Source organism: Caretta caretta, chromosome 8, assembly GCF_965140235.1.
Source record: "Caretta caretta isolate rCarCar2 chromosome 8, rCarCar1.hap1, whole genome shotgun sequence".
In the NCBI taxonomy this organism is placed as follows: domain Eukaryota; kingdom Metazoa; phylum Chordata; order Testudines; family Cheloniidae; genus Caretta; species Caretta caretta.
In genome coordinates, this window is record NC_134213.1 from 92,516,277 (window position 1) to 92,542,919 (window position 26,643).

At 39.9% G+C, this 26,643-nt stretch overlaps 1 protein-coding gene across 2 annotated transcripts in view; it reads left to right on the forward strand.

The window, feature by feature from the left end:
* Positions 1–16,101, forward strand: part of TM2D1 (TM2 domain containing 1) — a 34,680-nt gene extending 18,579 nt beyond the window's left edge. Inside the window, exons 5-8 of one of the 2 annotated variants that reach the window (XR_007357992.2) lie at positions 189–262; positions 6,546–6,685; positions 12,244–12,399; positions 14,916–16,101. Coding sequence is in view for 1 of the 2 variants with exons in the window: in XM_048860631.2 (XP_048716588.1) it covers positions 189–262; positions 6,546–6,656 (185 nt within the window). In the remaining variant the exon portion in view is untranslated. The remainder of the gene's footprint in view (positions 1–188; positions 263–6,545; positions 6,686–12,243; positions 12,400–14,915) is intronic. The other variant, XM_048860631.2, reaches the window with a different exon arrangement.
* The last annotated feature ends 10,542 nt before the right edge of the window (positions 16,102–26,643 follow it).

Consider the following 26,643-nt stretch of genomic DNA (forward strand, 5'->3'; position numbering starts at 1 on the left):
AATGTAAAGAAAATTTAAAGACTTTCTGATAATTAATTAAAAGATTCTTGTGTTAATTTCACTCACATGCTAAAATGTCCCGGGGGGGTCAGATGGGGGAAATGCCTATGCACCTGGAAACTGTAAAGTTCCATAAACTTTATAGAGAATTGCTTAAGGCTGTAATTAAGTTTTATTTTCCTTTCTAGGTTTGTTAAAGTTCTGCACTGTAGGGTTTTGTGGAATTGGTAGCCTAATTGATTTCATTCTCATTTCAATGCAGGTAAGTTGACACTTTGAAACTAGGATACAAATCAATTTTTTGTTTATTAGAAGTTTGATAAAGTCCAAAAAAGGGGCCAGTCTGTTTTTGGCTTCAAGAGAATTTTCTGACTATCTTACACATTAAAATCCAGGTCCTGATTTCTCAGTCATGATGTTGCAGAGGGTGCATCATAGGAAATAGATTTAAATATAAATAGATTTGATCTTAAAATAAATTGCCAACTAGATATTTCTTCCAGCCACTGCAGTGCAACCACCTCTAGCTGTAACCTGGAAGCTTTTTCACCACACAAAGCAACACTGCATATATGTGTTATGGCAGAGTGAAGACTGATGTATCCTATTAAAACTACTTGAGAACTTAAGCAGAATCTAGTTGTCCAGCACTGTAGTTTGGCCAGGTCACATGTGGCTTGGAGTGGTAAATACCACAGGATCTTATGACTGCTTGTATTTAGGATCCCTGGTTTAACACATCACCAGGAAGACGTGTGTAAATGCATTCAAGAGGGTGCAGGGATAAACCTAACTACCTAGGGTGACATTTTCTAAAGCACTTAAGTGCCACAGCCCCACTGAAAGCCAATGGGGACCTGTGCGCCACACTCACTTAGGCACCTTTGAAAAAAATCTGCTCCTTTCCTTGACATGTATAGATTATCAGAAAAAAGAAAAGGAGTACTTGTGGCACCTTAGAGACTACCCAATTTATTTGAGCATAAGCTTTCGTGAGCTACAGCTCACTTCATCGGATGCATTCAGTGGAAATTCACCCAATGAAGTGAGCTGTAGCTCACAAAAGCTCATGCTCAAATAAATTGGTTAGTCGCTAAGGTTCCACAAGTACTCCTTTTCTTTTTGTGAATACAGACTAACACAGCTGCTACTCTGAAACCATAGATTATCAGAGTTTCTTATTAAGATTAACCAGCCTCTGAAATGGTGACCAGTGGTGCTGCAGAAGTCTGGATTCTAGTTAGTATTTCTTTGTACAAACACAGCAAGTTACTGGAGACCAGGAGAAAAGAGGCAGTGACAATGCCAAATAGTAAACACTAAAAATGTCCCAGGTAGTTTGTAAAGCGTGTGCATTTATTTCCTAAACTTCAGGAATCCAACCACATGTTTGCTTTGCAAACCAGAATGTGTTGGATGTTGTGTGCCATTTTAAAACTTAAAACAAATGGCTATATCCAGCACTTCTGTTCGCAAAACAGTATGTGGTAAGTATACATCTCCACAGTCATGGTCTGGCTACCCTGCTCCATTTTCATTTCTGCTTTGCTTCTTCTGGTTGGTGCTCTGCACGTTCCCCAGAGTGGAAAGGGAAATACTGTAGTGACTGGTGTTCTATAAACATCAGAAACAGACCTCCCCCTTTCAATCAAAAGGTGAGCTTAGAAGCAGTTTGGTCAGTGTTTCTAACACAAGACGATTGTAGAAGAGTGAGAAAGAAGAAGGCATAACACATGGGTTTTGTGTTTTGCGCTGTGGTACACATGCATGTGATGTTCAACTTCTATATTTAATATTTTGAAATCAATAAAATTCAATTGCAAGTTTACATATGAACGGCTGCTGGCCTACCCCATTACTTCAAGGACTGCAGGGTGGAGAAGGAGAAAGTTGATGTTGCTATTTTATCTGTATTTGCAAAAAGATGACCTACGTTAATTGAGAGGGGTCTTTTTAGGATTACTGAAGATTAAGGCCTTCAACTGATATCTTGTGGCCTCACAAAGCGGCAAGAGTTTCTCTATTCCAGGATGGGTCTATTTAGAAGAATTTGTTTGGTTTTTTTGTTTGTTTGTTTTGATTTCCAACTATCTTTTTTAAATCAGTCCCATCCGGAATAATTAAACTCCATTTTTTTTGTTCAATTTTTGCTTTTTGTACAGTTGGTAGTTTTACCTCAGTATGTGCTTTTTCTCATGAACACTTTCTTGAGGCAAATCATCAGTGTCACAATGATGGAATCATGTACACTGGGGAGGAAGGTGAACAAAAATGTAGTTAACTCTTGATCCTGGCCGAAGAGAATATTGTAACTTCTCTCTCCTGTGCTAAAATATACAGAATGTATTTTCAGTTGTAAACTTTCTTTACATCTTAATAGGAAGGCACAAATCCTCGCATCATCATACAACCTGTTTTGTAAGGCCACTATAAATTGTGGCCACAATAGGCTAAAATAACTTACCTTTATTTGATAGAATACTTATTCCAGTTGATCATAGACCTTTACATACACTTATTTCCCACACTGTTTAATTTATCTTGGCTCCTTCCACCCAAAACAATTCCTACTCCCCTATGGGATAGCAACATTTTTTCTTTGGGCCATCATCTCAAACATTGTGTATGGACCAAATGGGAGAAGAAAGAACAGTTTGTCTGTGGTTCATGCTACTGTATTTGTAAAGAAAATTTAGAATAAACTTGCATATTCTTTTCTAATACAGACCTGCAAAAATAAAACCTGCAATGCTGAAGTTATTACCTTAGTAGCTATTGCTAAACTAATTGGACTGAACTAAAGCCCAACTGAGCTTTTGCTGTTTAACTTCATCACTGTAGCCACAAAGGCACATGTGCATTCTATGTCATTTATATTGTCTTCTGTGTTAAAGATTCTAAATCAGATGGTTGTATATGTACATTAAACCACTGTTCTTTAGCTGCCATGTTTGTATGACATTATGACATTCTAGTGTGCTGTCCAGACCAATGAGGAGCTGTGTCGCCATCTGCCTTGCAACCAGGGGTGCCTCATGATGTTTTGCCGCTGTAGTTCCCAACCTGAGCCCCTCACAAACAGCCAGCAGCAGGCTGGGCACACCCCGAGAGTCTGTGTATAGCTGCAGCCTGCCAGCATACTCCAGTCACACTCTGGTTTCCACTAGCATTGGTTACCACTTATAGGGCAACCCCAACACACTCCCAGTCCCAATTTTTCCCGCAAAACATGTATTCTGTACTGTCTAGCCGTCTCCTGGACAGTTCAGATATTTTAGGTCCATTGCCCCTCTAAGAGGATCAATATCCAGTAGTTTGCTATTTTAAATGGAAAAGCAGCGAAGAGTCCTGTGGCACCTTATAGACTAACAGATGTATTGGAGCATAAGCTTTCATGGGTGAATACCCACTTTGTCAGATGCATGTAGTGGAAACTTCCAAAGGCAGGTATAAATATGCAAGCAAGAATCAGGCTAGGGATAACGAGGTTAGTTCAATCAGGGAGGATGAGGCCCTCTTCTAGCAGTTGAGGTGTGAACACCAAGGGAGGAGAAACTGCTTTTGTAGTTGGCGAGCCATTCCAGTCTTTGTTTAATCCTGAGCTGAGAGTGTCAAATTTGCAAATGAACTGAAGCTCAGGAGTTTCTCTTTGAAGTCTGGTCCTGAAGTTTTTTTTGCTGCAGGATGGCTACCTTTAAATCTGCTATTGTGTGTCCAGGGAGATTTAAGTGTTCTCCTACAGGTTTTTATATATTGCCGTTCCTAATATCTGATTTGTGTCCATTTATCCTTTTACGTAAGGACTGTCCAGTTTGGCCAATGTACATAGCAGAAGGGTATTGCTGGCACATGATGGTGTATATTACATTGGTGGATGTGCAGGTGAATGAACCGGTGATGGTGTGGCTGATCTGGTTAGGTCCTGTGATGGTGTCGCTGGTGTAGATATGTGGGCAGAGTTGGCATCGAGGTTTGTTGCATGGATTGGTTCCTGAGTTAGAGTTACTATGGTGCAGTGTGTCGTTGCTGGTGAGAATATGCTTCAGGTTGGCGGGTTGTTTGTAGGCGAGGACTGGCCTGCCTCCCAAGGCCTGTGAAAGTGAGAGATCGTTGTCCAGGATGGGTTGTAGATCACTGATGATGCATTGGAGAGGTTTTAGCTGAGGACTGTATGTGATGGCTAGTGGAGTTCTGTTGGTTTCTTTCCTTTTAAATGGAGTTACCCATACAGTTCAATTTGAATGCAACACTGGATTAGATTTGATTAAAGAATAAAACAAGTTTATTTAACTACAAACAGAGAGAGTACAAGTATAAGGCCTTAAAGTCAGAAATGGTTACAGGAGAAATGAAGATAAAATGTTTTCTAGTGCTAAAACTTAACAATTTTACCTTGAACCAAGTCTAACTTGTTAACACATGCTCCCAGTAACATGGCTGACCAAATTCTCGGGCTAGGATCTGCTCCCAAAGTCAAAAGACTGTTTCTTTTGTCATCTTAGGTGAAGGAGAGATGAATAGGGAGAGAGAACTTGGGGTGGTTTTGGCCCTCACTTGTATAGGTCAATCACCCTTTGAAATGCATTTTCCTGAGGATTACCCCTAGATAAATTTCACTCCTGCTGTGAGGATAGAGACAAGGAATCTTTGATGAAAGAGATTTCACACTGTTGTTTGCTAAGATGCAGATCTGTTTGTTCCTGACCCCTTCCTTGCCAAAGATTGGCCACTTGACAGGTGATTGGCCATCAGTTTTGATGACACCTGGTAAGAAGTGTCACCTTGTCCTTTGTCTTTGAGATACAGGTTTACCCCCTTCCCAGATTTGTCTGATAAACATGCTTCAGTCATGATTTCAGCTTATATTCATAACTTTACATACAAGGTTGCTATAGCCATTTCACCATGATATTATTGACCAGTGAGTTATTAGTGATCCCTGTGTGACATTACCCAGGGTACAATCTGAACTGATGAACAGCTGTGTCCCCTCAATTCTTCAACCTGGGGTGCCTTTTACACTGCTTCGCCATGAGAGCTACCACTCCTGGTCTGCTCACATACAGCCTCCAGCATGTAAGTTACTCCCAGCTATGGAGTATGAGTGCTATAGCCAGTCACTCATGAATTACACTACAGAGTAACACCAGCAAATTCCCCGTTACAGACTTTCTCCCAGAAATGTATGTGTTGTACTGCCCAGCCCTCTCCTGGACAATACAAGCTCATATAAACTCCATCATTTTATTAATAGAAAATGATACTCATAAATCTTGTTATCTCAAATTGAGTTTCCCAAGCACACCAGTTTAGATAAAACAGTAAAACAAGCTTATTAACTACAGAAAGATAGATTTTAAGTGACTACAAGTAATGAGGCATAAAAGTCAGAATTGGTTACAAGAAAATAAAAGTAAAACACAACTACTGGCTAACTTAACAAGCTAGAGTGAATTCACAGCAAAGGTCTCTCTCACCACAAGTTCCAACAGTCTTGCTGGCTGAAACTCTTTCAGTTAGGATCCCTCCCCAGTCCTATGCTGCTTCCTTTGTTCTTCAAGTGCTGTTGATGCCGTGGGTAGAGATCCTTCTCTTCTTTGTCATCTCCAGCTAAAGTTCAGTAGATAGAAAGTCTGTGTGGATGGAAACTCCCAGCTGTTCCTTTGTGAAGATGTAGATTTTTTTACCCACACCCTCTTTCCTGCCAAAGAAAGGCAACGTAACCAGGCCCATTTGATCTTATTGATACCTGGCTGAGGCATTCACTAGCCTTTTGTCTCTGGAGAACCAGATTGTGACCTCTCCAGATTTGGAATATGTCTTAGTAACATCATATAGTAGTATCTTATAGCTTTACATACAACGTTGCCACATATATTTTACTAGAACAATAATGAACAGCAAATTACGAGTTTTCAAATGATACTCACAAGGCATGCTTTGTACAAGATTTATCATAGTCCTATAAAGGGGGTGAACATAGGGGTACAACCTTACAAGGCATAATTTGTACAAAGATTATTACTGTGGTGTGTAGGGTGTGACTATAGGGGTGCATTCAGTCATAGACATACTAGGGGCTGAACCTACTGTTTCTTCCCCAGTGCTAGTCGAAGCAAAACATGGAGCATTTGCTGCTTATTAGTTTTACCTGGCTGTAAATATTCAGTATGGGTTTTTGGCATGTAGTGCTTCTGCTCAGAAGCAGGTTTTTACTTGCCTTTCTCCTTCTTCCCTCAGAACCCCCTCATAATTAGCTGTATGCACAGGGACACCATGAACTTTCCTGAAGGTGGTTAAATTCCATGTGTTTCTGAAGGAGATAAAGGCAATACCTGCTGGTCCATCAAGAAGGCAGTAAAGGAGGATTGAAGGCAGCTTGGTTTAGTTCTGCCATCTGAACTGATTTTTGTGGTGCAGAGAGAGTGGGGGGAAGCTTTGTAACATGTTAATTTTGTGAGGGACAAATTAACAATAATTGAGACATTAGCACAAACAGTGTATACATTTTAATTAATATTGGAAAATCTTGTTTTTTTTTCTAGATTGTTGGACCTTCGGATGGCTCTAGTTACATTATAGATTACTACGGAGCAAGGCTTACCAGGCTGAGTATTACCAATGAGACATTCAGAAAAACACAGATGTATCCTTAAGTCTGGCAGGAAGTATCATGTATACACAGGTGCATTTTGATTTATTGGATTCAGTAGTCCACTGAAATTCCTGATAACTGATTTATATTAATGACACTTTATTAGAACTATGTAACTGCCTATTAAATGTTGTGTATTGAAAAAAGCAGGTAAAGATATTAGAGAAATGTTATCAAGCGCAAGACTTCACATCAGAGGTACTCATTTTCCAAGTCTCTTCTGTGTGGCTGCTCCATTTCTGTGAACACGTAGCTCATGACTTCTAGGCTGTGCTACTTGTGAGTTATGCAGATATTCATAACGTGCACTGTGATTGTTTTATCTTTCAATGTGAGTTAGTAACAGCTAATGGGATAAAAATTACTCTGGTTTCAGGCAAAGTATCTGGAGAGAAATTTTGGCACCGTTGAAGTCAGTGGGAGTTTTGGCATTGATTTCAGGAGGCCTAGGATATCACCCCTGTGTCTAAAACCTATGTCACTGTTTCCAGAATTGTAAGGCCTCTGTAACAGCTATGAAATGGACATCTTTATTTTTTTCGAAAGTCAGAAAAAAAAGACTTAAGAGCCTGATTTTAAAAAGATTGGTCCAAAATCTGTGAGGATTTATATCGTTTGCAATCCTATTAATTTAAAGAGGTTTTCCTTGAAGGTAAAGAACAAATTTCAGTGAGGTTGCCTGATTTGGCTCACAGTTTAATAATGATAATCAGCAGCTGGGGAAGGGATAGAAAAGTGTAATACCATAAATAGAACACCCTCATTCAACAGGCACAGTAGACATTATGCATCAAAGTTAGAATAAAACCTGTTTATTTTGCCTGTATTATACCTTCAGTCTCAAAAAACCCCAAACTTGTTGACTTTCATGGTCAGATATCAACTTTATTATTCTTTTAACCATCATCTATGCTCCATCTTTTTCAAAACAGTTCTTACAAAACATATGTACCTACGTTTTAATGTACCTACATTCATATGTCAGAAGAACAAATTCTTTATACTACTTAAATAGAAGATGTAATAAAATATAGGTATGTGGGTTGATCCCTCTAACCTACGCAATAAAGTCCTTAGCGCTCTTCTTTTATTTGGTCCTTGTTGACAAAGGCATCTTGTATTTTAATGAAACATATACCCTTGGCATCTCACCAAATGCTTTGTAACCAAACTTCCGTGTGACATCCAAGATTTACCAAAAACAGGTCAGGAAAAGATTTACCAAAAATAGGTCATGAAAGATATAGTCAGAAGCTTCAATGTTGATGTTTGATAGTCAATATCTTCATACTGTTTAATTTAAACATTCCCTTAACCATTTAGTAGATTTGAAACAAGCTAATTACAGAAAAACTGTTTTAATTTGGACCAGAAATCTACATTACATTGTCTTCACTATAACCTATTTCATAACATTTCTGGATTTTTTATTCATATACAATCTTCAAAACTATTTTAGTATTTCCTTATCAATGTTTTCTAAAGCGATTTATGAATTTTCCAAAGACCACTATTTCATAGAAAATTTGTGTCATTTCAGCTATTTAGTTTCCTTTTAACCTAAATTAAGGATAAGTATAAAAAACACCATGCGTAAACATGACCTTACTTTTAAGCAGTCAAGGTGTTATCAGTATATGCCACATGTAAGAAGAGTAAACCATGTATGAATTGGGCTAAAAATTATTTATATTGAGTACATTTTAAGAAAGGTACAGTTCAAGAACAGTTATTTAGCATGTCCAGACTACTTGCAACATTCCATTTTATTGTCTTTTAAATGACGCTGAGGCTGATTTGTGCATGAAAACTTAAGGTGAATGAAAATTTGACATGTTGGCAAGTCCATCAGTTTATATAAAATGTTTGTACATGTCTTTATTACACCACTCCCAAGAACAGAAAGTTTAGCAGGGAAGAGTATCTGTCAGTACAGAGGCACGTTGTGTGGAGACTCAGCATAAACAGGTACTATTTTAGGCCTGTCCACCTTGAAAGTGTTTTCATCCTTTATTCCCCCTCATATAGCTGCAACAAAACATGGAGTGATTGTTTGTGTCCTTTTCATACTGCTCAGGATTGTGCGATTTTGCCGCCCGTTTCATATTCCCTCTCCTCTACTTAAGAGCCTGTGTATGGTGGTGATGTTACACCCAAGGATGACTAGACAGCAAGGCCTTCAAAGTTCTGGCCAACTTTAATTTCTCTCTTCTCTTCAGATTATTTTCCTCTGACCCTTCTTCTTACTAACTGTGTCCCTCTCCTTCACATTCCTCTTCAAAACATGCTGCGTTTATGAAGCCTTTCAGAAGTTGACATTGTCACCGTGCCTCAGTGGGTCACAGCTGAGAATACCAAATTCAAGACAAACTGTTGAGAAATGGGGCAGACCCACCCCAAACTGGTGGTTATTCTTCCATAAGATATACCAAGCCAGTAACAAAAGTAAACTTTTGGTGAACAAGAAGTTAGAAATGCAGTTTCCTTAGGTATCCCAGCCTTTGTTTTACCACCCAGACACTAGACTTAATGATGAGTGGTTATTTAATATCAATTTAATCAAACAAAGGTTTCTTCCAATCCCAAGAGATCAGCCACATAGCCAGGTAAATGTAAAACTCAGATATTACCCAACAATCACACTGTTGCCAGTCCTTTAGTATCTAATATCTAAAGTCTTATTTATAAAAGAAAAGAAAGATGAGAGAGTTCAAAGGAACATAAGAACAGCCATACTGGACTAAAAGTCCATCTAGCACAGTATCCTGTCTTCCAACAGTGGCCAATGCCAGCTGCTTCAGAGGAAATGAACAGAACAGTTAATAATCAAGTGATCCATCCTGTTGCCCATTCTCAGCTTCTGGCAAACAGAGGCTAGAGACACTATCCCTGCCTATCCTTGCTAATACCCATTGATGGACCAATCACCCATGAATTTATCGTGTTCTTTTTTTGAACCTTGTTACAGTCTTGGCCTTCACAACATTCTCTGGCAGAGTTCCACAGATTGACTGTGCGTTGTGTGAAGAAATACTTCCTTTTGTTTGTTTTAAAGCTGCTGCCTATTAATTTCATTTGGTGACCCTTAGTTCTTGTGTTTGAGGAGTAAATAACACTTCCTTATTTATTTACTTTCTCCACACCAGTCATGATGTTATAGACCTCTGTAATATCCCCCCTTAGTAGTCTCTTTTCCAAGTTGAAAGTCCCAGTCTTATTAATCTCTCCTCATATGGAAGTTATTCCATACCCCTAATCATTTTTGTTGCCCTGTAATTTTTCCAATTCCAATATAATTTTTTAAAATGGGGCAACCACATCTGCACGCAGTATTCAAGATGTGGGTGTACCATGGATTTATATAGAGTCAATGTAGTATTTTCTGTCTTCTTATCACATACATACAAGCATTGCAGAGTTCTTGTATCAGGTTTGAAGCAATGGTGGAATAAACTGCTGGCTTGTAAAGTCTCTGGTAACTTCCAAAAGATTGGACGCTCCTCATTCCATTGATTGGAATGCTCCTTTTAGTGTAAGTCCACAGTCCAGAGATCAGAGCAGGAAAGAGGCAAAATGGAGTTGCTTCCAGGGTTTCTTATACCTTCTCCCATGTGAAGGGAACTTCCTTGTCCCAAACAAAGCCCTGAGTGCAGTTTGTGGAAAAGTACAGGCACAAGATGGAGTCCAGAGTCAGATGAGCTAGTCACATGCCCTTGCATTCTTCAGTGAGTCATAGAAACGGCCATTACCCATATTCTGACTAAAACATGCACAGGAAGGCCTACCAGGCATGGATAAGCTTCTTCCATGGCCCACTGTGTTCATTAATGGGCCATCAACTTGAATGGTCCATTCACAATGTACTGGCTAGACTGGATGTAAACTACATGGTGGGTGTTACCCGAGGAGCAAATACATTTGAAATACTGGTACATAGTCAATATTCTTAACTTTAGATACAAAGATGATACACACATACAAACAGGATAATCACATTTGATAGGTTGTGACTTTTCCATTGATACTTTAATATGATATACTTCGTATAAGATTTGTATAACAGTGTTAGCAACAATGAGAAGCATGTCATATTTTAATCATACAATGTCACAGACATCACAAGAGCTAGTTACATATCTCCTCCAACTTTTGCCAGCACACCATTTTGTGTTTGAACCATCTTGTGCGGCTCAATACATGCATCCTCATGTGATTAGACTTCAGCTGTGTGGTCAATACTAATAATTGGAGAGGCTTAACTGAGCAGGCACATGATAATGACAAGATCACTAAAGAAGTAATGAGGTCTGCATTTTCATGCTGTTAGAGTCAGACACTGAATGTTTACCATAAGGACTGTAAAAACATCTTTGCAAGATGTAAATCCAGACCACTGAATTCATGACAAGTTATCTGCAGTGCTAGGCATCTAAGTGTTTATAATGATTTTCTGAATTACTGAATGCCGTGGCATCCTCCCATAAGTCAAGCTGCTCACCCTATTGTTTCTCTGGTTTTGAGTGATCTTACTGTTTTAGAACAATCCTCTCAAAGGATTGGAACTCTTCCCTCAATAGTTGGTTTGCCTCTCTCTATAGAGAAAGGCAATAAAAATCCTAATCATGTATCTAGATAGTTATTTTCCTGCCCCAACTCAACCACCAACACCATAGTATGTGACTGCTTCACAGACGTTCATTAACTTATCCTCTCAGCAGCCCTATGAGGTGAAATATTACTGCTGTTTTACAGATGGGGAACTTAGGGTTAGAAAGCAACTACTTTGCTGAAGGTATGGCAGAGCCAGGAATTGAACCCATATTACCTGAATGCCAGTCAGACCACAAGACCATGTATTCTCTATAAACATTGTCATTATTTCATTCTCTTTATCGTAAGGTTTTCTATCTACAGCAGTATTGAAGTGTAGTGTAGTACCTAGTCAAAGGAGTCACTTTGGGGCACATTGCATTGATTTGTACAGTGAGAAGGTGGGTGTATATAAATATATAAATTATTTTAAATTTTTATATAAAAATAGGGAATACATTGTGGTGTAGTTATATGGTTTTGTGTGTGAGTAGGACATGACTGCATTAGTTGTGCGCGTCAACCTGTATACCTCATCATCATAATATGCACATACCATTGTTTTCCAGGAAAACTGTTTTAAAAGCATTTTAAAGAGCAAACTCTCTGACTGCTATTGGACTGCAATGATTTAAATGGCAGGGGAAATAGCTAATGTCTCCTGATGCTGTTTTGTTGACTCTGCTGCATTTTTCTCTCTCCACTTACTACTCAGAGATATCACTTCCCTGCTTTGATTTCTGTACCCGATAAAACCTTAAAATGCTAGGTTTTATTGTTTCCAAAGGTGTATTGTTGTAGCCTGCCAGTAAAACTGTTCAGATCTGCAGGAAGATCTTTGTGTTTTAAATGTTCTGTCACAGTTTTTGGAAAACATCTGTTGTGACCCCATCAACTATGGTTTCCTTTGTTCCTCAAGAGTATATTGGGTTATATTTGCTTACCCAGCTCTGTGTATTCGGTCTTCTCACGTGTTCCATCTTTTCATGTTTTTTTAGCTTCATTTAGCCCATTTCTGGATCCACTGCCCTTCCTGTTGCTTCTGCTGCAATTTCTATCACTGTTCTATACACACAATGATGTTGGGAACATTACAGTTGTGTGCTTAAACATTCAATTGGGAAAATGTCAAAGATAAGGTTGCACAGGCAATGGTACGTTTCTGCTGTCTCATAGGCATATATTGTGACTGTAATTACATGATTTGATTATATTTCTCTACTATGCTGTAATACAGTTCTTTCCCTGAGATACATGTGTACAGTCTGGTAACTTTGAGTTCTTACACTCTCTTCATTGTTGTAAAGGTCCATCATATATTTATATGCACCTGTGAACTTAGGCTTTTTACACGAGCTCTTTTCTCTCACTAAAGGCATGTATCTTAATCAGCAGTCATGTACTAGATATATTCTTTTCAACCAGCAGTTGCAGGAGGCAGTTAACCACAAAAGTAACGTAGGCCCCATTCCATCAAAGCAAGTGCTTAATTCTAAGCGGGTGCTTTAGTGTTTTGTTAGATCAGGTTTTAGTCAGGAACTGCTGCTGTTCTCCCTGCCCCCACCCCAAAGCCAGTCTTTGTTACACTGTGATGCTTTCTAGTCCTACCAAACTCTAAGGCCACATCTACGCTACGCATTTTTTAATGACACAGCTGTGCCACTATAGCCGTGCTGCTAAAAGGCATGCGGCGTAGCCACTGTTTGTCGGCAGGAGAGAGCTCTCCCGCCAACAAAAAAGTTCCACTCACAACAAGCGGTGGTAGCTTTGTCAGCAGGAGAGCTGATGCACCGGTGCTTTTTGTTGTTTTTTGGGGTGGGGGGGTGTTTTTCACTCCCCTGAATGACAAAACTTTTGTTGTTCAGGTTCCAGTGTAGACAAAACCTAAGTTGCTATCTTTCTTTGTAGTATTTTCCAAATGTTTAACCAGATATTAGAAGACCAATATGATCCATAATATTTCAAGGAGGTTTTATCAGGATTTTTTCACTTTAAAGCATATTTCCATCTATGTGTACATAACTCCCTATTCATTCATGCGTCAGCTGCCAAAAATACCTGTCTCTTGTGGACTTCCTTCCACAATTTCTGAAGGACTCTGGAAAAGTTGGACTTCTACAGAACTATATTAATTAGTATTAATTAGAGATGACCTGGCATCCAGTCAGGGAGTCCTTTACCTAAATGAAGTCAGGAGGACTGGGGCTGGATAGATGACTGCAACAAGCCTGGCTTCAGGTTCTAGACCTGTGGAATAAGGTACTGCAGAAGCTTGAGAGCATGATTTTTCTTTTTGCTTCCTGTAGGTGGAACCAAACCCCATAGTTGAATTCCTAGGTCTGCTGAAGCTGCTCTTTAGTACACAGGCAAACATTTAGCACTCCTGTTCTTTCTCGCACAACAAAGATTAACAGGAGTGTGAATGTGAGGTGAATTTGTGCCAGAACAGGATGCTGTTACCATTGTGTTGTCTCTGTGGACCTCAGGCTGTAACAAAGGAAAGGAAATGGAAAGATAAAAACAAATGCATTCTAAACCTGTTTACATGGTGTGAAAGGAAAACTTGGTTCCACAAATTCCATGGACAAGAAATTAAAATATATTGCACAGCATCTCTCCATCTTAACAGGAAAAAAATAGCACACTCCCAGCTTCTTCTAGGATTTTTTTATCTTTAGCCCCTGAACCTAATTAGATCTTGGACATGCCCATGCCCTGTTTTGATAGTTCTGCCTCTGTAGGTTTGAACGGTCTGTTCTCAAGATTGCATCTGCAGGCTGTGAGAAACGTAGCTAGCAGCCTCTGCAGATGCATACGACACACCGGGTCTGTAGCTGGTATAAGAATTATAAAGATCAGTTTCCATTACTGTAATTACTGTATAAATCCTCTCTTTAAGAGGATTATAACAGGCCTGTTTTTTAACCTTGCCTTGAGCTGAAATTTGGACCCAGTTTTGACGTGTGGCACACTAAGTTCTTTTTCTGTCTCCTCTTCTCTGCAACAGCTTGTTAGTCATTTTTTTCCTGGATTCTGTTCTGCGTTTAGAAGGCTTACATTGGTGGTTGCACTCTGTCACTGTACCTGGTCCTGACCCAAAGGCAAGACAAAGTGGGGTCCATATTTTGGTTAAATCTGGAAAGCACCATTTTCCCCTTTGGAAGCTGTAACTTTTTCTCTCTTACCCACCTGTGCTCCAAAACAGGTGTGTAAGAAGGCTGTGAGATGGATAATCCACAGAATGAAAGTGGAGGTTCCCAATCTTTTTTGGTCATTTGGATCAGCATAATAAACAAAGCTCTCAGCTGAATCAGTAGTGTATCCCTTTAAGTTGTACAGGATTGCATGAAATTGGGGTTTGAAGCAGCCCCAGCTCCCTGGCAGGGTAGAGTGCACACATCTGAAAAGGAGGTTAGCAGTGATGTGCTATTACTGAAACATGTAGGTTGGGGAACCACTGCTCTAAAAAGCCCTGGCACGCTTAGGATAGTTGTAGGCCAGGTGGCAGCTGTAACTTGTATTTATCAGACATATTATTTTAACAAGTACCAAAACACACAATGTTCTTTTTGCTGTTCAGATTCACAGTGCTTTGGACATATTTTATGGCAAACATCTTGTACCAAAAATTGTTGGGAATGAAATGGTTACAATTTTCTGTTCTCTTTAGAGACCTCTTTCAAACCCCTTGCATTTACTGAGAGGAAGACATACGGAAAACATGTAATGGGAAGCCACTGTCTGCTAAGGACCTGACTGATACCAACGTCTGTGTGACTGACTGTCCCTGCATAGTCTGAAGAGAGCAGGACTACCCCACTGTATGGCAATAGCAGAAGCCGGGGAAAGGAGGAATCTTTATCTTTTAGGGCTGTCATTTCATGATCTCATCCATTGTAGCCCTATTAAGAGGATGATGTGCACTACTTTTCAGTTATTTTGTTAAATAAGCATGAGCAATGAACATCATGCTAACAGACGATTCCTAGTATCTAATACAGTATCTTGAATTTAAAAGCATGTGGCAATGTAAGTGTATATCTGGGAAGTATGGGGGCTGGGAAGAAAAGTGACTGACTTGACATTCGCTGTCTTTCTCCCAGCTCCTTTGCAAAAGTAGGAACAGAATCAGAATAAAAAATGTTTGTTTTACAGCTGTACCAAGTTATAGCACACTCTCTCTCCTCCTTCCCACTTGCATCAAGTACATCCTGTACTTTTGGCAACATGTTGACTGGATATTTAAAAGCTGTGAACTGTTCTGAAAGTTTCACATACAGGGTTATGAGCCATGTGTGTTTGATCAAAATTCAATTACTGCACTGTACCATGCTTGGAAACCTATCATCCCAGGTTATGAAGTATGACGAAATAGGCTAATCTAATTGGTTCAGTATGGGAGCAGTATCAACCAAGCTTGTTATGATAAATAGCTTCCTGTGTTAAAGGTTCTCTAGAGCTTAAGTATCTTGGCTCACCTCCTTCCATAAAATAAGAATATTGTTCCCTGAGAACAGTTACATCACTGTCCCTCTTCTACAATCAGAATTAAGGGGTTGTAGAATTTTTCATTTTGCTACTCCTTGAAAATATAAACAATGGATGGATATCTGCCCCATTTCCCACCTCCCCACTTCTACCTCTTCTCCCCTCACTGCCCTCTCCCCTCCTCCAGCCAAGACTAGATCATCTTGCACTCACCCTGGTTGTTGGATCTGTTTTACTACTGTTTGAGACAATCCCAAAGAGGGCATTAAACTTGCCATGGGCTGGAGTTTGGGGGTTGTATGGTTTTGTATTTGGGGGAGTAGAGTTAAATGGTGAAGTATCTAATAAAACTGCCTTGTGACAATGAATTGTATATCTGTGGAAATGTTGCTATCCACTTGGAATTTTTATTTTAGTAGTACCAGTAGTTTAAGTCCATTGTGCAAGTGCTGAAATAAGAGTAGAGATGGGCTAGTGTTCTAAGCCAGGATTTATGATTGCTAAATGTGTCCCTGAAACAATGAGCTCAGTCCCATGAGAAGGCACTAGCTCCATGGTTTTAGCAGGCCCATCTTTGGCAATAACTGATTGTCTGTGATCCTGATGTCAGAGTAATAGACTGTGGCAAGGGATAGAACATGGAAAAATGGATCTTTATGCTCCCTGGCCACATGTGTGTTATCATGCACAGGGTGACGATTTGAGTGAGATTACAACTACTCATACTCTCAAATCCCCTTAGGACAAAATTATTGTCTGGTTGCTATTTTAGCTAAAGCAGAATACGGTCCGGATCTTTTTAAACACTGTTAATATTAGTGGGACTACTCCCATGAGTAAAGTTATTCTCATGCATAAGTGTTGGTAGGATCAGACCCTAGGTGAGTGAGTCTTGGGTGTTTTCCCCAAGAGTGCTTAAAACCTGATTAAATCTGTTTGGTGATTAATGTCCACTTACCACCTCTCTCATACCCCATTGCAATTTGGTTTTAAGCCTTGATCTCATTTTAGTTCACCATTTAAATGTCCTGCTTAACCTTCTGCTTACAAATGTACATAATGCTGAAGTCTGCATTTCCAGCGAGTATGAGATCTTCTGCAAATAATGGCATTTAATGGTAAAAAGCAACAACTTTAGTCACCAGAAGATCAGCTGATGACTAAGTCCAGCAGTACAAAATTGGGGAGTGCAGAATTCACCACAATAGACGAATATTCGTGTCCACATAAGATAATAAATATGCCTTTCCTATGCTCCTTAGCACTTTGAAACCCAGATTGGACCAATTCTTTATTTTACAGTGTTTGTTTTCATTATTTTTCTATAAAAATGCAATTAGTCTAAAAATTGAGATTCAGTATAATTCTCCTCAAATATCTCAGATGAGAGTAATCCATTTTATCTTCATAAAGTTCCCACAAGAAATGCTCACAGAGATAGTAGCTTTAACTTCAAAAATAGAATGTGACTGTAGGCACTTATGCTAATCTCTTTTTTGGCAAATCAGCTTTTTTGTATTGGATCTCGCTTGATTGAATAGCACTGGAGCTGCCAGAGTAAATGCTATTATCAGTGTACAGTAATTAAGGAAATAGTCCTTGTCACTCTAACAGTGTCCAGGCTGTGTCTACCGTAACAAAGTTAATGGTAAAGAAATCTCTTTAAAGAGTAAGCTACTGGAGTGTGGTTACTTTTGACATGCGGTGAAACTATGCAGTGTTGAATTATAGGTTATAAGAAAATGTATAAAATAGGCCAATTGAAACCTAAATGCATGCTGAACTGTAATACATAATTACACAACAAATTAAACAGTTAACCTACTGACTCAGAGCCAGTTGATTGACTCTGAATCTCCATCCCCCCCAAAAAGAGACTCTTCTGTCATTCAGAAACCTCAAGACCTTTGCAGCACAGGGAAAAGCCAATGTAAATGGTGAACCACGCAGCATAGCAACAGAGTCAATACATCTGGGCCCTTTCTAACCAACTTGGGGAGTGAATTTAAGTATAGAGGACTCACTCCAATTAACAGCTTGCACCCAAATTCCCTCCCACTTAAAACTGCAGACTATTAGTCTAAGTGCTTCTACTGATCACACTTGTTGTGATTGGACATGGAGAGGGGCAGAGTCCCTAAGTAGTGAGGACAAACCATTTAGGACCTCCCAGATTAAAACCAGCCCCTTCAGTTGCACCTGTAAATAAAACTATGGCACAATAGTGTCATTCTCATTGTGAGAAATGCCACTTAGTACCTGAAGTTTCCAAGTGATCAGTGGAGCTCATTGCAGTAAGATACTATGGAGGCGACAAAGGCATTAATAACTATGACAAGGTCTGCATTTGTGAAGAAAGATTATCGTGTCTTGCCAGGTTGAAATACGTGCAGAAAATGCGAGGTTTAAGCAGGTTACAACCAGGCAAAGTGTTAATTTTAATCAAGAAGTGTGGTGGGAAACATTGTCCTGAGTATAAATACCTGCATTTCAAAAACCACCTCCCTCCCGCCCCCGAGTCTGTAGAGTAGTTCTACAAATTGATATAATGGGAAAGGAGAACAAGTCATAACTATGCACCAGAGTCCAAAGGGTGGCTGCTAATGCAGTACACCGGTACCTGTAAGAAGCAGTAGAGTAGCCAAAGCTCATGTATGTCTTTTCTTTTTCTTGACCTCATATCTGTGTAACAGGTGTGTAGTAGTACATTTTTCACATGTTATTAAAACACCTAATAGCTTTATGTTTGGCTTCATTATCATCTGGAATTTTAACAATCTCTGCAGTGCTCCATTTTAATGCACTGACATTCTGAAGGCAGGGCATCATAACCTCTCCATTAAATATTTGACACAATGAAGCATCTTCTAAATAAAGTAACTCTGAGCCATCCAGTGTAGTTTAGGTGGTACTTTTAAAAAACAAAACTGGCAGAAATGTTTTGTGTGTATTCAGCACTCGTTTTGTTTCTCTGACTAGAAATAGACATAGGCCCCAATCCAGCAAAGCACATGATAAAGTTAAGCAGATACTTTAGTGATTTCATTGACTTAAGTAGACTACTACACTTAAGTGCTTTGCTGGATCACGGCCTGCGTTCTGTTGTATGCAGGTCACTGATGTTCTGTGCGTTGTTCCAAAAGGATTTTTTTTAAATGGGCCTATCTTGACATTTAGAACTGCATATTGGAATCTGAGGAGGGGGGTGCTGGTCAGAATTCAAAAAATTATAGCACGCCAGTGAGATTTTTTTAATTCAGACCTGCCAAATGCAAAGGCAGATGCTTTCTCATTCTCTCGCTCCTTGGGTACACATTCTACTTTGCTGTTTCAAGGACAAAGAAAATGCTTATCCAATTAGAAGAGGCATGAGATTGTGACATAACAGCTTTTCCCTTAAATAAAAAAAGTTGGAAAAAGAATTTTGACACTGTCATTAAGTGCTATTAAAATAATTAATACACCATAAATCTAAGCATACACATAGGTCATATTACAAGTTGTGCTGCTTTTGTCACTAAAGTTGCTATGAGACTACACATGATTCCAGCTCTACACAAGTTACTTGGCCAAATTGCATTTTAAAGGCCTTACTTTAAAAATGAGCTATATATAAAAGTGTATGCCAATTAAATGTGAAGCCAGACTCTGCTATATATGTAAATTTGATATCTTTATAAAGTTTACCTTGGATGATGTTAAATGTGATATCTTTATCAGATTCCCCTACAGACTGAGTGTTAATAGAGACAAGCAAGATTCTTTCTTTTCTGACTAGTTCTGTGGAGAGCATCAGCAAGAAGAAATAGTTTGCCCAAAATATTTCCGATTTTATATCATATCAAGGTCATGGCTTTATGGTCTATGCATTTCAAATCTGAGACATAGGCACCTTGGAACCACAGACTCAGATCCCTAAGGTAGTATCCATGTAGTTTATTACAGAGTCTTAGAAAAGTAAAGCTAGAAGGGACCTCAAGAGGTTATGTAGTCCATCCCCCGTGTGCTGAGGCATGACTAAATATTCCTGAACCATCCCTGACAGGTGTTTGCCTAACCTGTTCTTAAAAGCCTCCAGTGACCAGGATTCCACAACCTCCCTTGGTAATCTGTTCCAGTTCTTAACTATCCTTAACTAGTCAGAAAGATTTTCCTAATATCTAACCTAAATCTCCCTTGCTGCAGATTAATATGATTGCTTATTGTCCTACCTTCAGTGTGTTAACCAGGAACTCAGATCTTTCCTATGATTAACTGGATGTGCTCTAGGTTCCACACCTCAGAGTCTCTACCCATTAGACTTGTTCCCCAAACCTCATCTATCAACGGAGAGAAAATTAGGGTCAGGATTAACTATAAAGGAAACTGGTTTATTAAACAGTGACTCAAACAGGAAACAGTGACTTATAGGACCCCTAGCATACGGGTACATGTTGGCACAACAAACTGGCATAAAGTAAAGATCCCAAACCCATAAGGACAAAGGGGAATTTGGTACAGGTAAGGTACAGAGGTACACAGCATATTACACCAGGTTCAGAGGAATGGACCCATGACAGAGGACATCACAGATGGAATACATCAGGACACCAAGGTGAAGACACAGGAGTTTTGGATACAGGTAAGATAGGAATCAATCAGGAACTGATAGCTGGAACTATGGAGTTTTGGATCTTCTTCTTATGGTCTTCAGTAGAACCCTTGAAGTCTTGGCTGGGACATGTACTGCGCTGCCACCAGGAAGGACAGCTTTTCCTCTTGGGTGCAGCAGTCTTTTACGCTCTCCTGTTACTAGGCAGAACACAGGCTATGTGACCCTTGCTCTTTCCCGCCTTAGAGAGAAAAAGGCGTCAATTGTCTCAAGAAGAAGGTCACCAACATGATGGACAAACAACTCCTTGCAAATAAAATGGCAAAGTGCCTAAGCAAAATGGAACTTGTTGTTTTTCCCCTACAAGTGGACCTGGAGGACAGTTGATCACCATCCTCTTTATAACATCCCTTACCATATTTGAAGACTGTTATCAGGTCTCCCTGCAGTTTTCTTTTCTCAAGACTAAACATACCCCATTTTTGTAACCTTTCCTCATAAATTAGGTTTTTCTAACCTTAGGCCATTTTTGTAGCTCTCCTCTGGACTCTCTCGAGTGTGTCCACATCCTTCTTAAAGTGTGGTGCCCAAAATGAGACAATACCCCAGCTGAGGCCTCATCGGTGAGTAGAGTGAGACAATTCCCTCCCATGTCTTTACATATGAGACTTCTGTTAATACAACCCAGAATATTAGTCTTTTTTGCAACTGCATTCATTGTTGGCTCCTATTCAATTTATAATCCACTATAACACCTAGATCCTTTTCTGGCTAGCCAGTTATTCCTCATTTTGTAATTGTATGTTGATTTTTCCTTCCTCAGTGTAGTATAATTTTCACTTATCTTTACTGAATTTCGTCTTGTTGATTTCAGACCAACTCTCCAATTTATCAAGGTCTTTTTGAATTCTAACTCTGTTCTGCACAGTACTAACAACCCTTCCCAGTTTGGTGTCATCTACAAATTGTATAAGCCTATGCACCATTCCAATATACAATTCATTAATGAAAATGTTGACTAGTACCAAACTAAGGACAGAGCCCTGCAGGACCCCACTAGATATGTCCTCCCAGTTTGACAGCAAACCATTGATGATTACTCTTTGAGTATGTTTTTTCAACTAGTTGTGAGCCCACTTTATAGTAATTTCATCTAGATCTCATTAGCTTGATTATGAGAATATCATGTAGTACAGTGTCAAAAGCTTTACTCAAGATAAGTCCCATGTACTGCTTCCTGCCTATCCACTAGGCCAGTAACCCTGTCAAAGGAGGAAATTAGGCTGAGTTGGCATGATTTGTTATTGACAAATCCATGCTGGCTCTTAGACCCTATTATCCTATATGTGCTTACAAATTGATTGTATAATAATTTGTTCCAGTATCTTTCCAAGTATCTAAGCTAGGCTGACTGATTCCAAATGCCCCATGTCCTCTTAGTTCCTCTTTTTTGAAGACATACTATGTTTACCCTTCTCCAGTCTTCTGTGACCTCACCTGTCGTCCATGAGTTCTTGAAGATAATCACTAATGGTTCCAAGGTTGCTTCAAGTTCTTTAAGTACCCTGCTGAATTGAATACTTCTAACTTATCTAAATATTTTCTAACCTGTTCTTTCCTATTCTGGCTTGTGTTCCTTCCCCCTTTGTTAATATTAATTTGTGTTATGCAGCCAGTCACAATTAAATCTTTGAGTGAAGACTGAAGCAAAATAGGTATTAAATAGCTCTGCTTTCTTTGTGTCATGTGTTACTACCTCCTCTTCCCTGATAAGGAGCAGACTTAACGCTTTCCTTAGGGGTCTTTCAGCTGATTCTGTAAACAAAAAATCTCCTCTCTGTGTGGACAATAAAGGTTCTGTGGCTGTTTTTTTTTTATTAGAAGAGGATAGTTCTTCCCATGGTTGTGCTGGGTAAGTTCAATGCCACAGTTATGAGAGAGGCCTCAAAAAATCAGGAGATTGGCTTAAAATTCATGCAGTTTTGAAAAATTATAATTCCAAGGTCTTGTTCTTTGCCTTTTGGGTTCTGAGCCTTCAGAGTGCACTTGGATCATGTTTTCAAGCTTTTCTCCGAAAGCATAAGGGCTAAAACTTTACTTGTTCCTTCAAGTGAAAGCTGGGAGTCTCACGTAATCACATGACTCTAGAAACTAATTGTGTCATGAGACTCAAAATTATGAGAGTTGGCGCCACTGGCAAGCCTCCCACCAGAAGATTTTGGGAGCACATGGCACCCAGCAACACCACGTTGTAGCACCTTTCATAGGCACCCCGGTTGAGGGCATCAGTTCTAGACATGGAGAGTTGTTTTATGGGGCTGGGGGTTGACTGGCTGTTTGGGGAGGTGTGGGAAAAGGGAGAGGGAATAACTGAATAGATAGGTAGGTGATGAGTTGGCAATTGCCCAGCCCAGTCCCGAGGAACATCAGAGGGCATGGTCCATAGTAGATTAATGGGCTTTTGGTCCTCTAGTACCCTGATGTGTGCAGAGATGCAATCTGGGCTGGCAACGGAGAGAGGGTATCATGGCCTCCTGCTCTCGACCCCTGCCTGCTGTCGGCCAATACATGTTTTGGATGTTTTCAAGCTTTGGTCCATTGCCTTTTAATCATTTATTGTGGCTGTATACATGAATCATGCTGCTGTCCTATTCTTTTTTATTTGTATCAGATTACATCCCACATGATTTCAACCCTGATACTACACTTCCCCAATTAGCTCTGAATGAAATCCACGCCTCTCTGCCTTCCCTAGTCCTCCTCAGCTGGGGGGGGGGGGGAGGAGAGGGGGAGAGTTTACCCCTTGCTGGCTGCTAAATCTCTTCAAGAAAATTGGACTCTTCTCCAAAAAATTCAAAACTGTGTTCGATGATGCTATGCACTATTGCATGGCAGAAAGCCACAGTTTCACAAGCAACCTGCAAACTCTTGCATCATAGGCCAGCAGTGCCAGTGACTATCCACTAAGCCAATGTTCCTTCCCACAAGAGGAACTGCCATGTATGTGCACGCAATTCACCAGTAACCACTAAGGAATCTGGGCGAGGGCCTGCTACTAAAAAGCAGTGGTTGATGTGGAGTTACTGAGCTAAGCAACCACCCTCACCATTCAAATCCTTCCTAAAAACTCACTTCCCCTGTGCTGCCTTCACAAATTGTGTTAGGAAAGAAAACAACACTCAAACTCAGAGCTATCCAGGAGCAACTGAGTAAGGGGAAGAAGGATGGTCCAACAGTTCTGGCACTAGCCTAGGACATGGAAAACTGGCTTCATGTCCCTGCTCTTCCACAGACTTCCTGCGTGACACTGGGCAAGTCACTTAGCTGCTCTGTGCCTCAGTTCCCAGTTGTAAATTGGGAACGAGACTCCTGTGAAGATTAAAGCTTGAGTGTGCTCAGACATTTGAGCGCCTACGATAGATTTAACCACATTATCTTGTTGTAACTCTTGCCACCTCCCCCCACCCTTTTGTTTGTTACCGTCTGTTGTCTTACGTCTACAAGTGAGACTGGAACTCCTTTGAGACAGGGCTGTGCCTGGTACCTTGTGCCTTGGAATATTTGGGGTACTCTATAAAAAAAGTCATAGCAAATAATCTTAACTCCTTGACTGAGCAAAGTGAAAGCCCTCTTGGTGTAGGACTTGGAGAATGAAGGCAAGTGAGGACTGCTGTTAATGTTATTATTGCTTGCTTCCTTATATAAATAACTGCCATGTGGATAGATGAGGTGTTGCTCAATCTCCCAATTCTTTGTTCCCCAGAGAATTTTAGTGAGTTATAAATCTCCTTAGCTGTTGACACTGAAAAAGCCTTTGGTGGTGGTAGTGGCATATTTCTAGAAGGTAGAGAGGGTTTTGGAATGTTTTTCCATGTCTCTGATTAGTTCTTTAACAGTTACCATGGCGCAATTTGCTCCATACACATGCAACAGCTGTACTTTTCATCCTGCCATATAGCAGCTCTGCTCCTTGATGCATAAACCATGCAGCAGACTCATTGGTTCAGGAGGTTAAAAGTTATTAACTGAAAATCAATTGGAATAAAAGAGTCACATCTGCCGCAGAAACACAGTTCGCTCCCCCTGACAGACTACCCCTGCACTGCAGGAAAACAAACTGCAACATTTGGGGAGAGCAGAGATAGCTGCAAAACTGTAACAACAGTGAGTGAGGCCGGATCTAATTAAATATTAAAGCTTTTGAGACAAAATGTCCAGTGACAAATAGTTCAACATGGAGCAAACAAACAGTTCAGTTGTTCACATGACTGTCCTCTGAGATCAGGTTGCTAGGCATTGCAGTGCAGCAGCTACAGGACAGACTGTACTTCTCAGAAGTATTTTTGTAATAAAAGTTTCTAGCGCTTACACAACCAAACTGACCAAGTGGGTAAGCTTTGGAAGTCTTCTTCTGTTAGTTTCTTTCAGGAAAAAAAAAATCCCTAGCAATATACAATAAAAGAAAAATAATGAGAAACTAATTAATCATGTTGCCTTTCTATATTTCAATACAAAAGCCCTTGTTCTCTCTGAAAGCTGTCGGAACAGCATGCACTTACTGCATTACGTAAGAAGTATCCTTGGGGGGAAAATCTGTTATAAAGTAATTTAATTCTGGTTGACTCTCTGGGTAAAAACCTTTATTGTCTAGAGAATTATTAAAAATGTGTAACATGGACAATTTGACAGAGTATTACATTTATTAAGAACTTTAAAAGTCTTTCCTTAATACACAAACTGCTTTCCATAGGGCAGTTATAAAGGCAGCTTGCAAGTTATTCACAGTCCACTAGATGGCAGCAGATTAACTCTTTGAATGCCAGAACATGCTATATTTACTAAAAAGGACATCCCTTTCTGAGTGGCATAAATGGGTGTTGGACTGTAGACACATTTTATTTATTGTATTTATCATTTGTGTTACCATAGTGCCTAGAAGCCCTAGCCATGGACCAGGACCCATTGTTTCTGCTTATAAAGGGAAAGTAATTAGTAGTTCCAGGTGCTTAATCTGAGATACCTTAAAGGGGCCTGATTTTCAGAGGGTGGGTGACTCATACTGGGCACCCAAAACTGAAGCACCCAAAGAATCACTAGTCGCTTTTGAAAATATGAGCCAAATATGATTCCCCTTTGCAATTTCTTATACATTACATTATAGTGCATCACAAACGGAATATGCGTCAACAATGTGATGCAACTGCAAAAAAAGGCTAACAACGTACTGGGGTTTATTAACAGGAATGTCATAAGTAAGACACGGGAGGTAAGTGTCCCACTCTCCTCGACACTAATCAGGCCTCAGCTGGAATATTGTGTCCAGTTCTGGGTGCCACACTTTAGAAAAGATGTTGGCAAATTGGAGAGAGTCCAGAGGAGAGCAACAAAAAAAATGTTTAAAAAACCTGACCTATGAGGAAAGGTTAAAAAAAAAAACTGGGCATGTTTTGTTTTGAGGAAAGAAGACTGAGGAGAGACCCGATAACAAGTCTTCAAATATGTCAAGGGCTGCTGTAAAGAGGATGGTGATCAATTGTTCTCCATGTCCACTGAAGGTAAGTAATGAGATTAATCAGCAGCCAGGGAGATTTAGGGCAAATATTAGGAAAATCTTTCTAACTATAGGGGTAGTGAAGCTCTGGATTAGACTTCCAAGGGTGGTTGTGGAATCCCCATCAGAGTTTTTAAAAAGGGGTTGAACAAACACCTGTCCAGGCTGATCTAGGTTTATTTGATCCTGCCATAGCACAGGAGACTGGACTTCATCACTGGTCCCTTCCAGCCCTTCATTTCTATGAGCCTATGAAAATCGCATTCCATTGCATGGATTAATGAGTGTTGGATCTTGTCAAGACTTGGAAAGGAGACCTCCAAGGAAACCTTGGATACTGTAGGAAGCAGAATTGATGACTCAATAATTAGCTATCTTTCTTTTGAGTCAGAACTGAACCAATCCTTCCAACATGGTGTCAGATGTCAAATGCTATCTGGCCCCACTCATAACCAGTCAGGATGTTGCTGCAAAGATCATTTTCCTAGCCTGTGCTTTGACCATGTCACTTTCTATTTTTATCCCTCCATTGGCTGTCCTCCCTTCTCTATCGCATCAAACAAACTGTTTGTATTCATTTTCAAGCCCCCCCCCCCACCTATCTATCACCATTCATTGACTAGCAAAATGTCAACTCCCTCCCTCCCAATGGCCCAGGATGTCAGCCTCCATTGCCCACTTCTTACATTTTTAAACAAGCACCTTTGCATTATCTCCCATGCTGCCCCGCAGGCTTGGGAGGTGGTCCCCCATAAACGTCCACAACCC